This window comes from Euphorbia lathyris, chromosome 1, assembly GCF_963576675.1.
Source record: "Euphorbia lathyris chromosome 1, ddEupLath1.1, whole genome shotgun sequence".
Taxonomy (NCBI): Eukaryota; Viridiplantae; Streptophyta; class Magnoliopsida; order Malpighiales; family Euphorbiaceae; genus Euphorbia; species Euphorbia lathyris.
In genome coordinates, this window is record NC_088910.1 from 122,560,722 (window position 1) to 122,574,099 (window position 13,378).

At 33.5% G+C, this 13,378-nt stretch overlaps 1 protein-coding gene across 1 annotated transcript; it reads right to left on the reverse strand.

Annotated features, from left to right (window-relative positions):
• Positions 1-345: 345 nt before the first annotated feature.
• LOC136210846 (uncharacterized) lies at positions 346-4,271 on the reverse strand. The gene is made up of 3 exons (XM_066002267.1): positions 3,056-4,271; positions 794-1,336; positions 346-686 (listed from the first exon to the last, which is right to left on the reverse strand). Exons 1-3 carry the CDS (start codon positions 3,962-3,964, stop codon positions 585-587), a joined length of 1,554 nt encoding a protein of 517 aa, XP_065858339.1. The 5' UTR covers positions 3,965-4,271; the 3' UTR covers positions 346-584.
• Between the last annotated feature and the right edge of the window lie 9,107 nt (positions 4,272-13,378).

Sequence of the window (13,378 nt, forward strand, 5' to 3'; positions counted from 1 at the left end):
ATTTTACATTAAGTGATGATAAAGTTAGTAAATACAAAAATTGAGTGGCATAAGTGTACTAAGAAAAAGAAAACAAAAAAAAAATCCATCAATATGAATTTAGAAAATGTACTTTAAAGTGATCAAATCAATGGGGCTCAACAAAAAGGGAAGAAATATCCCTAAACAAACCCATTTGGGACAATGAACATGATGACTTTGTGCTAAAATTGACCATGTGCAATGTAAAGAACCATAATCTAACATGTGTTAAAAAACAATTTGTTTTTTAGGTCATGTTTGCTTTTGTCTGATATATTCTGATGGAAGGAATAATACTTTAAATATAAACAAGTACTGTGCCAATTGAGATAATTAAGGCTTATATTATATGATCTATTCTTGTAGAAAAATGTAATAAACGATTTTATACATAAAAATATTTCCTTTCTAATGTTCTTTCTGTCACATTCTAATCTGGGATACACTTACAAAATTGGCAACAAACAATGGAGACAAATCAAAGAACTAAGTAATACTAGTAGTAGCACAAGAAGAAGAAGAAACTCCCATTCTAAACCCGAATAATTCGGTCCTATTCGTCGCTATACTTCACTAATTTCACCTTCTCTACATACACCAACATCAACCACAATGCTTGTTTTCTTCTTTGAGTTCATCACTCTGCAGCAGTTTCTTCTTGGAGACTACAAGTTTATATGCACAAAACAGATCAAAAACACACCCACATTACTCGACTTGCAAATCCGAAAAACGAAAAATATCTAACACGAGTAGTTAAAGAGCTACTTACTCTATCCCATAGCTGAGGATCGCGCTTCTTGTGAACCACGATCATGTCGATGTTATGAGGATCAGCCATCTTCCACCGGCATGGAGGATGAAAATCGTGATGTTGAACATATTCGGATACTGTTGTATTCTGGGAAGAATCATATCTAGCCTTTGACATGTAATATACAAAGGGCTTTTGACATGGGTTTCGGGTAACTGGACGGGTGTTGAATGCGTAGGCTGTATAATCAGCTCTTCTATACCAATTCAGAAATGTTCTTGAAGGCATTTCTATCTCGCGAGGGGAAAATATCCCCCTAAAAATTTGAACTGCAAAGCCCCATGATACAGAGACTGTCCACCTATTCGATTTATGATAGCAGATTGACTGTTGCATTAGCCCTGCTGAGTCGAGATTCATAGGCACCATTAGCCTCTTAAGCGCTTGAACCCGTGTAACATTTGGGAAAATGGGTTCAACCACGTCGAGATGGTGCAGTGAGACTAAGGGCGTAACAGGGTGCGCTGCTAGGAGTCCAAACAAGTTTCCATATACATCATACTGGTTGCAAGAAAAGAAAATGAATTTGTTAGAATCAATAGCATCTTCCAAAAAAATTAAGCTAGAAACTACACACGAAGTGATCGGAGAATGTAATGTGTAACATTAGAGCTGTCAAAATTTCTGACATGACAACAAGATTTACATGGCAATATCTTGCATTCATTGCAAAACTGGATTCTAGCACTTCACCATAAATGGTCTTATGATCAAAATTTAGAGCTCCAAGTTCAATGAAAATCAAAATTCTTGCACAAGATTATATGATTCTTAAACAGAGCAGCCGCTTTGAAGTACAATAATGAAACTAAATAGCTCTATATGGGAAGTTCACCATTAACTATGAGAAATTATAGTTTCCTCTCATAGTTAGAAGTAGGCATCGTACAGGTAACTATGAGAAACTATACTATGCTCCTCATGAGAACTTCTACGATGAACCGGGTGCAATGGACCCAACCAATGAATAAAGAGAATCATGATACCTCATTAGGAGATGATTGGTGTAAGAAAAGAAAGTACACAATTGTCACGTTTCTATTGGCAATGTCGACCATAGTAGAATTTCTCATGCTCTCATAGTTATATAGAAAGTTCACCCTTAACTATAACAAATGCAAATTTAGAAAACTAGTTAGCAAACTAACAGGTAACGGCTCCAAAGTCCACAATTGACAAAGAAAAAAAAAAGCTATGGATTACAATTCAATAATGCAATTCTTCTGCTAAAATATCTATCAGGTTATTCAGGTTCAGATTCACAATAAAGTTTTGCATTTGTGTACCGTTAGATGAACGTAAGATATTGACACCTAAGTAAACTTGACACAAAATTGACCGAATCAAGGGTCAATTTGCCTTAAGTTTAGTTCAAATCGAAATTAAATTTAGGACTGAATTGACACAAATTTAGACTAAACTGAATTTTAGGAGCACAATTGACACTTAATTATAAAACTGATAGAGATATTTACAAAAAGGATAGAGAGCGTAGCATGCACGTGACTAAAGATGCTCTCGGGAATTTGATGTCAGGAAAGGGGATAGATAAAACCAAGTCCAAACCGCAGTTACACGTGGGACCCAATATGACACCTATAATTATAAAAAGGACAACATTGAGCTAATCACCCGGCAATATTAAGCGTTAAAGATCCTTTTAAGAGGGATTTTATGGATAAAGGATCAAATTTCAATTTAGTCCAGAACTAAATTTTAATATCAATTTAGCACTTTAACTTCACATGTATTGTTAAATCAGCTCAAAATAACCGTGTCATTATATAACTAATACTTATTTAACATGTGGCATTTAAATGTTAACACATGTCATTTTAAACTAAATTAATTCCACCGCGGCAAATTAATCTTTAATTCGGGAGTTTAATTGTAGACTCAAATTACGGTCTACGACAGAAAAATAAAACACGAATCATATCAAATGCAACTATCAATTGCAATCAAGTGGAGAAAAAAGTCATCTCAACCAGCTGGATCAAGTTCATTAAGTAAACAAGCAACAATTAATGTTTGCATAATTGCATTTATGTACCAATAATATGATTTCAAATTCCATCAATAAATTAAAAAGAAATTCCGGCTGGATTATCTAAAGTAGGACTAAAATGGTAGTGGAAGAAGAATCTAGGCTAGAGTTACATCAAAATACCAACAAAATAAAAATCACGATTTGTAAATTGTAATCAATAATGGACTCACCTGGTGAAACCCGGTTTCCTTAGTGAGTGGGACGCCGAGTTCAGCCATACAAGCCTGCATCCGATCATCGGAGCCGTACAAGCCTGGGTACCTCTGTATACACCTATCCTGCATTTTATCAAGGGCTTTAGCTAACGGGTAGCTTATAGCAAACCCACCGCCGCCGTAAGCCATACCGTAGGAGAAATGAATGTTCTGCAAATGCGATTCCGATAAGCTCCCGATGTAATAATACTGCTTATGATCATACTTTCTCAACACTCGAACCAGATTCTCCGTGACAAAAACGGTGTCGTCGTCCCCCATTACAAACCACCGCACATTTTCGATTCCGAGCCGCAGAGTTTCCGACACGATCCGCGAGATCCGAATCGCCGACCTGTGACCCTGGCGGTTCTTGTAAGCGAAACGGGAAGTATCGCCGGAGATTTTAACCGGAGGTAACCCGTCCCCTTCTCGGGTTTCCACAGCATTATCTAGCCAAACAATGCCTCGCATTTCCTCAGATTTAAACCAAATCTTGATATAGTTCTTCCTCTGTTCCCATAGCTTAGCCGAAGCAGCGATGCCGAAAACTATGTCGTGTATCTCCGTTATCGGTGGCTTCTCCGGAAAAAATTCTCTCCGAGACAAGATTAAATCCGTTTGATTTTGAATCAAAGACAGAGAATCATTAGAAATTAAAGAAATATGACGGTCTGTAGAGAAAGGCTCGTGATTACAGGCCCGTGAAGTTGCAACAAGCTTAAGAGTATAAACAACATAAGTAAGAGAAACGAATAAAATCAGCCATACCAAAAGCTTAGGAAGAATTCTAAAGTGAGAACCAGTAAGAGAAATCGGATTTCCCGGTGGATTCCTCATCTGATCCCAAATTACCTTCTCGGAATCCTTCTGGTTCACTTTCATTTCCGTTTACCAAAATTTTCTCCCCCTTTTGGATTCTTCCTCCGGCAATCAATACAAAAATGCGCGTCAAGAGACGTTAGATTTGGAAGTTAGTTAGCATTCAGCAACCCCCAAGAAATCAAACAAATTGCAAATGAAACATGAATCAAATTGAAAAGAGAAAACGTCGGAAAACGAAAGAAAGTGGAGGAAAGTGAGAGAAAGTGAAGAAAGGAGGGATGAAGAAGAAGAAAAAGTGATGAGGAAGCATGCATATGTGCCAGGTCGCACACTCTCCTACAGTTCTCAGCTACACTGACGAAAAATGTTTCTATATATACTTAATTTTTTATTTTTATTTATATTGAGAATTATAGGGAAAGTTTTAGGTGTAAACCACTTGGATGTTGGAAAGGTGTAAGCGAAAATATTGGTGAAATGTTTTGATTGGTCGAATTTGATTGATTGTTGTGCAATGGTCCCCACAATAATCGTAGGTGACCCACCCGACCCGTGAAATGAAATTCAGGAGGTCCACTTATTTTATGAAATTAGTTTTTTGATCTATTTTCATTGCCGTTTTGCACCGACGAGTATTCAATACGCGTTAATTTTTTTTTTTTTTATTCCAACCTCAATTTCGTTAATTTTCTGGTTGGTAAAAGAAAAAAAAAAATCTAATTGCGAGATAAAATGTGAAATTTTATCCAATCATTTTAAAAGAAAAATATAGATTTATCTATAATCGGTAAAATAGATTGATACACTAAGACAATTTATGTAACTCTCAACTTAAACGGATCAATATCAAATGTATACGGGTTATAAATAGGTTGATTCATGATTAAGGTCGTGTTTTTTTTTTTTATTAATTTCAGTATAAATAAATTAAGTTCAGTAAACAGTTTAGTTAATTTAATTTTAATTCAGCAATTTATCATTATTGCTTATTTATTATAATTTATAATTTAATATTATTTATATATAATTCATCGTTATTTGTTAACTTATATATAATTCATCATTGTTTATTATAATTATAATTACTTATATATAATTTATAATTTTTTATATATATATAATTTTTATTTTTTATTATAATTATAATTATTTATATATAATATATATTATAGGTATATAATTTATTTTTGTTTATTATAATTATTTATATATAAAATTTATCATTGCGCACAACTTAAAAAAAATTCAGTTCAATTAGTTTAATTTCAGTTCAATTAATTTAATTTAATTTCAGTAAAAAAAACAGAATCTAACTCGAAAAACAAACGATCAAATCGCAAAATTGACTCATTAACATGTTTTATTTTATTTTTATCTACCAAAAAAAATAAACTATCAAAGCCGTTTAACTTTTAAATTATTTTGTAGATAATATATTTATAAAAGTATTAACTCATTGAATTTAGTAAATAATATATGTTTGAATTTTATATTTGGTTTACTACATCATTTGCCACCGGAATTTGTTTAAAAAGTTTGATTGGCCCATAAATTTTCAAAGTATCTCGATAGCTCCATTAACTTGTACAAAATGTTCAGTTAACCCATTGAACCTGTGTAAAATATAATCAATTAATCACCCCGTTGCAAAAAAAAAAGTAAGTTAAATACGGAAGTTGTGTTGCATGCGTTTTAAAAAAAAAGTAAAACGACAAAGATTAGGATATATAATTCTAATATTAGAGAAGATAAGTTTTACAATTGAGCAAGTAAGAACTTCCTTTTTAATCTATTCTATGAATTATGTAATAACATTATAAGGTGCGTGCAATACATTTTCCGTGTAGCTTACTTTTTTACAACCGAATGATTAATTGATTATATTATACGAAAGTTCAGGGGACTAAATGAATATTTTATACAAGCTGAGATGGCTATTGAGACACTCTAAAAGTTCAGAGAGCCAATTAAGCTTTTCGGACAAATTCATGGACAAATAATGTATTAAACCTTTATATTTCCTTAAAGTTTGGGTATGTTTCAGAATATTAGTTATGTTGAATTTGTTGGGGTTTAGTGTCCTATAGACAATTGTTCTAGGATATAAACCTACTGTAAATGAATTGTTCTTTATGTCATTTGTTTTAATAAGATATGGTTTCATAACTGTATAAAGGCAACCTCTTTTAAAGAACTAAATAAGTCTAAATAAAAGGAAATCCTTAAGTTTATTTAAAGTGATTATAAAGTGTTCATACAAGCATGAAGTGAGACAAAACATTATAATAAACTAATGAACTTAAAACCACCCCAAGTCAAATGATATGTTTTGAATAGGGATTGACATAACACTGTTAAGACTTGCATGTAACAATATTTTCTGTCGAGACAGAGAGCTGATCTCACAAGCTTCAGATATGCATATATTTGGACAGTTACATGGATCCAATGAAAGGGTTCATTAGGATTGGGGACCCGACTTGAGATAACAGGGTGGGTAGATTTATCCTTGTCACTTGTTCATCTCATTGGTATTAATAGGTATAAGTAATCCTAAGACTCAAAGGAATGGTAATTAGTGATTTTGGATTATGGAATGTGATGCTTTGATCCTGTTGTAACACGATCCATAACAGGAATGACTCTAAGGTGTGTACGGCAGATGTTGGGTATCACAGGAAGTAATTGCAGGATAGTTAACATTGGATTGAGCATTTGTCACTCCTGATAAATGGGAGATACGTCCAAGGATCGCTTGTGGAAGACTTGACTCTAAATCCTTGCAAGGTGATAGCTTAAGACTTGAAATGTAGATTTCACTTAACCTATCTAATTGGAGTTAACTCAGCCTGTACAAGTAAAACGAACGTCTCGCTATATGTGACTTGACATTATTCATAGTCATAAGATTCTGTTCAAGGATGTAGTTGATAAAGGATCGAATTATACTGTAACTAATATGGAAAGGTCAACGACGGAATCAACCTGTCTTCTTATAGCTCTGGGGGAATGTTTCGGATCTGCCAATCACAGTTCGCATACTCATTCCGTTATACAAAGATTGAATGTAATTTTGAGAAATTAATTTAATGGTTGTATACGGCTAGAAGCAATAAGAACCTAATGGGTCACACATAAGACTTGGAACCCAAAAGAGAAACAGATATTAATTAATTGACGGAAGCCCAACTGAGTCCACTAAGGCCCAGTAATAGAGGGGGGCGATTTTTATGTGTTGTGACACATAAGGAATTAATTTAATTTTAAACAATTATAATTAGATTATGATTATGGATTAAATTAATTATAGGATAAATAAGTTAGAAGGTTTATTGAGATTAAATTGCTTCTAATTATTATCCTATTAATAAGTTATTATTATCTTTATATTTAGATATAATTATAGATAATAACAATAAGAGTATTATTCCGAATACAACTCTTATTCAGTAACCTAATTCTATCTGACTAGGTTTTAGATAGAAGAGGCTATATTAACCCCCTCTTGTTGTAAATTTCGGCCAAGCCACACTATCCCGAAGAGAGAGAATTTCGACCCCCTACCGTAGTGGATCGTCTTTCACCTCTTGCTTCCGAATCATTTGATTTCATCTGTTTCTTTTATTCTTTGATCTTGTGTTGATTAATTAGAGGCAATCTATCTTGGTTGCTATTATTCGGTTGAGTTCTAATATCGTTTTGATTTGTGTTTTTGTTTTGTGCTCGTGAACTCGGATTAAGAGTTGAGGGCATTTCGCTTGCAACGGTAGATAGTTCATCAAAAGGTATTTCCTTCTATCCCTCTTTATATGAAATAACGATTAACGGATCTTGATTTAAAGGAAATAGGTTAAAAAATTTATATTTTCGCTGCCAAACGTTTGCCTATTTTCCTTCAGAATTGGACTTAGAAATTCTAACATTTATTAATAAATATTGAAAAATGTTAAATGGATAGATGGGTTATATAAAGTTGATTTTGTTTAGGGATGTAACACGTCCCCAATGGTGATTCGCCCGATGGGGACGATGGGGACGGGAAATCCCCGATAAGGATCCTCATGGGATGAGAATAGAGATAACTTTATCCCCGTGACGAGGATGGGGTGGGGATGGGGAAAGGTACTTAATTCTTCTCCGTGATAATTGATTTTTAATATATTTTAATTAGGTGATTGGTTGTTTTCAATTTTTACTTTTTTGTGATTTGGAAAATTTGAGAATGATTGTTAATACTTAGGGGGAGTTTGGTTCACAAAGGGTAAGAGAAAAGGAATCAAGAAAGGGAAACTAAAGGAAATGAAAGGAATAAGCATTAATTCCCCTATGTGTTTGGATATGTTTAGGAAAGAATGGGGTAAAGGGAATCCAATTCCCTTCAAGGCCTGGGGTAATGGGTTTAACCTAAAGTGGGGTAAACCCATAATCTAAAATGGGTAAAGGAAATGAGTTTTTTTAAACAAACAAGAACAAAAGGAATGAAACCCTCCCATTCCCATTCCTAAAGACCCTGAACCAAACGCCTCCTTAGTATTATTAGCTACTGTTTCTTAATTTTTTTTTTTATCTTTACTGATTTTTTTAAATATAAATGGTGATTCTCCATAGAAAATGAAGAATGAGGATGACGTTTTTGAAACATCTGTAAATAGAAAATGGGGATCCTCATGGAGACGGGGATAAGTTTGTCCTCGTTTAGCTCGTGGGGATGGGGACGGGGACGGGGATGGGAAAGGAATTCTCTATCTACCCCGCCTCATTTACATCCCTAATTTTGTTGTATAATAGGTGATGTGGTATCAAGATGAATATCAGTGAAGTGTTTATCATGGATCAAATTGGTGACAAGTGTAGTAAGAAAGTATAGATAGTGAAAGAGAGTCCAACCCCTTTTTTAGGCTTAGGGTGTTCTTATATATGCTCTGAGACGAGCGAAAAATAACCTTGTTGATGGGTCCCGAACTCCTCTCGAGCAGATGAGGATCCATCGATGACTATGAGTAGCTTTTGGGTGATAATATATTGCCTATAGAGCATGGGTTGGTTTGTGTAATTGTTATCCCTTCTTATTGGGCCTGATGGATCATAAGTTCATTTACATATCAAGAAGTCCCCCCTTGTGAGATGGTCATGAAGCGAGGTATTTGATGTGAGTCGCTAGAGTTTGAACTGGTGGTTTTGATGGAGCATCTTGTTAGATTTGTTCGTGACAGATGTCCGAATATTCTTAGGCAATGCGAGAAGTTCCATTGATTGAGTTGAAGCATGCAATGATTGGAGAAAGCATATGAATTGATTGGGAGGGGATATACATTTATTAAAAAATAGGTGTCTCTCATGATTCTCCCAGAGTCATAACCGTTATTAAAGCGCCTTTTCTGCATGTCATGCCATGAGAAAAAATGCTTTGTGACAAATAATTTTTTCATAAAGGAAACACATTTCTGTTCATTGTTAGAGGTGCTACTGTTTTTTCTAGAGAGGAGGTTTTTTTTATCAAAGATAATTCATCTTCATACCCTGCTTTTAGGAGAAAACACATTTCTGTTCATTGTTAGAGGTTAGTCCCTCGACCTTGCCTTCTTATTATTTAAGTCTTTTTATTTAAAATTTATCATTTGCGGAAAGTGGGTTTAGGTAACCCCCTTTCTCATGAACTTGTAAACCTCCATGTAAGTATATCTCGTGAGTCTGCTAAGGATTTTTGGGCACCCGGGGAACCAATAGTGAGAAGAGCAAAAAAACTAGAAAGGCATTAGTGAAGGCTAACATTGGCAAGAAAAACATCATCGGAGTTGAATCTGTGTCGTAGTCCACCACTGAGGGGATGTCCTCATCTATAAAGAAGGATCAGAAGAACGAAAATAAAATAAACAAAGCAGAAGTGAAACTAGTACCGCACTTGCCTCGTCCAAACGGTGTTATGTGAGATCGTCGTTGCTTCGTGGAAATTATCATGCTGCAATAATATAGAGATACATGTTGTACACTTGCCTCCATTTCTCAAGAACTAAGTGCTGTCCTTATTGGTCCCTAATAAAGCGGGTTAGTTCTAAAAGGGGGTGAATAGAACTATGGAGTAATTTCATGCCTTTAAAAACTTTTTACTCAAGTCAATTTAAAACAGTGGATAATCTCAGTATCAGAGGCAATTTCAGTGTAGTGAGCTATTCAACAATTCAGTCTACTGAGATTGCTTCAGCTTTTGATAATTTCCAACATAGAGGATGACTCTATTTCAGAGGTTCTGAAGAACGATATATAAAATATGCACAATGTTAAGAAAGTTCAGAGTGTTGATGTGTGAGATAAAGTTCAGAGAATAAATATATCAGTAGAAGTAAAAGGCAATAATAGGGAAAGAAATACTTAGCATGATTTATATTGGTTCAGCCTCTTGCCTACGTCTAGTCCTCAGAATACTTTCTTCTGAGCTTTAATCCACCAACGATCTCTTTTAGAGGTGGATAACAAAACCTTTTAGAGAACAACCTAAGTTTGAATGCAGTACCTTCCTTCACTCAACCCTCACACTCAATTCACTCTTTACTACTTATGACTAAAGTAACAAATGACTACTGGTTACAATCGAAATATCACAATTTCTTCAGATAGAAAGTGTATTGAACTAATCTCTCTTCTAACAATTACACATACATGAACTTTGGTTTGTGTTTATCTCCTTACTCTGTTTTTCACTTCTTACAATATATCTCATATGCATTTGAATTGGCCTGCTTGACTTTGTTCTCGAGCTTTGCTTATATAGGCAGAGATCCAAACTAGCCGTTTGAATCCAGAAGATATCCATTGAGAAGAAACATCATCTATTCTTTTCTAGGATTTATGGTTCTTCTGTCGTATTGCTAAATGGGAAAACTAGCCATTTGAGACTCAGAAGACCGTTGACCATTGAGAAGTCTCATCCAATGATCTTCTCTGGTTTCTGATATCGCAGGCTGGAGTGTTTCCATTTTGGTGTATTTCAAGAGAGATGGGTTGTTGTTATTGCAGAAATGACTGTCTTCTGCGTTTTACCAGAATAAGCAAGCTTTAGAGAAGACGATGTTACTGTCTTCTTCAGAGTTCATAATGGACTTCTGCCTTCTATACATATCATATATTATATTTACAAATTGTACAAACCATGTATTTTTTTAAAAAAAATTCCCTTTTTTTTTTAATGAAATATATAGAAAGATATTTTTATGGGCCATTCTTTAGTTTGATGTTTTGAGTTGAGCAAATGAGTTGACAAATTCACAAGTGGAATCACTACCTAAGTTAGAAATAGGAACTAGTTTTTTGCAATAGCATTTTATTCCAAAAGCAGGATTTTATTTTAATATTTGGGTTTAAAAAGATTAATTTGCCAATTGAAAAGGAATACTCCAAAGACAGTTACTTTTTATCAAAAAAAGAAAAAAAAGAGAGAAAATGACTATCACCCATTTAGCTAAACATAACTTGTGCTATGTTGCTTACAAAGCTAAAAATACTTCGGATTTATTAATTTGAAAAGGACATAAAAGAAATATATATATTTTTCTTTTTGAGGAAATATATATATATATATATATATATATATATATATATATGAGATTATGTGTGACACATTTTTTATGGTGTGACAAGCTTTATTGTGTGACAATAATCAATTTTGTAATTAATTAAAAGGAGGTGGCAAATTTGTAAATAAAAGGAAAGAAAAAATTGTTTTATTTTTTTTCTTTAAAATGCATTTTCTTAACTTTTCCAACCTCGTTTTTCAAAAAAATTTATACCGTTGGACTCGTCTTAATTAAACGGTCATTTTAAGACATGAAGCTCAAGTAAAAAAAATTCCGATGAACGGAATCCGGGTGGGCTTTTCCGGCAAGCAAAAAAGTGTCTAGAAAATTCTCAAAAAAATTCAGAAAATGTAAAACATTATTCTAAGAAACTTTAATTCTTGGGTCGAAGCGAGATTTCTTACGGTTTAGTCCCAATAAAACTTTTTCCTTAATTTTATCCATTTTACATGCTTCAACAATTTGTTGGGTAAAAACTGTAAGGAATCTCGCTTTGAGCCAAAAATTAAAGTTTCTTAAAATAATGTTTTACATGTTTTGAAATTTTTTGATAATTTTCTGGACACGTTTTTTTATCCTACTTACGTTGTTCCAAATCAATGTACCATTTGTTCCAACATAATACTTATATTGTTCCAACAGAAAATTGTTTTATTTCTTTTCTTTAAAATACATTTTTCTGAAATTTCTAACCTTGTTTTTCGAAAAATTTTATACTATTAGACTCGTCTAAATTAGACAGTCATTTTAAGATCCCTGAAGCTCAAGTAAAAAAAATTCCGGTGAACGGAATCCGAGTGGGCATTTTCTGGCAAGAAAAAAAGTGTCCAGAAAATTCTAAAAAAATTCCAAAAAATGTAAAAGAGTATTCTAAGAAACTTTAATTCTTGGGTCGAAGTGGGATTTCTTACGGTTTAGTCCCAATAAAACTTGTTCCTTAATTTTATCCATTTTACATGCTTCAACAATTTATTGGGTCAAAACTGTAAGGAATTTCGCTTTGAGCGAATAATTAAAGTTTCTTAAAATGATGTTTTACATGTTTTCAAATTTTTTGATAATTTTCTGAGTACGTTTTTTGTCCTACTTACATTGTTCCAAATCAGTGTACCATTTGTTCCAACATAATACTTGTATTGTTCCAAGAGAAAAATGTTTTATTTCTTTTCTTTAAAATACATTTTCCCGACATTTCTAACCTTGTTTTTCGAAAAATTTTATACTATTAGACTCTTCTAAATTAGACGGTCATTTTAAGATCCCTGAAGCTCAAGTAAAAAAAAATTTCGGTGAACGAAATCCGGGTGGGCGTTTTCTGGTGAGAAACAAAGTGCCCAGAAAATTCTCAAAAAATTCCATAAAATGTAAAACATTATTCTAAGAAACTTTTTCTTGGGTCGAAGCGGGATTTCTTACGGTATAGTCCCAACAAATTGTTGAAGCATGTAAAATTGATAAAATTAAGGAAAATATTTTATTGGGACTAAACCGTAAGAAATCCTGTTTCGACCCAAGAATTAAAGTTTCTTAGAATAATGTTTTACATTTTCTGAAATTTTTTGAGAATTTTATGGGCACTTTTTTTCTCGCCAGAAAACGCCCACCCGGATCCCGTTCACCGGAAATTTTTTTACTTGAGTTTCAGGGATCTTAAAATGACCGTCTAATTTAGACGAGTCTAATAGTATAAAAATTTTCGAAAAACGATGTTAGAGATGTCGGGAAAATGTATATTAAAGAAAAGAAATAAAACATTTTTCTCTATCCTCTCTTTCATTTTATTTACCAATTTGTCACCTTGTCCTTTTTAATTATCATCAAAACTACGTAGTTTTGTTATGTCACACAATAAGCTCATTGTCACAACTTAAGCCCTTGTTGGTAAATAAAATGAAAGAGAGGA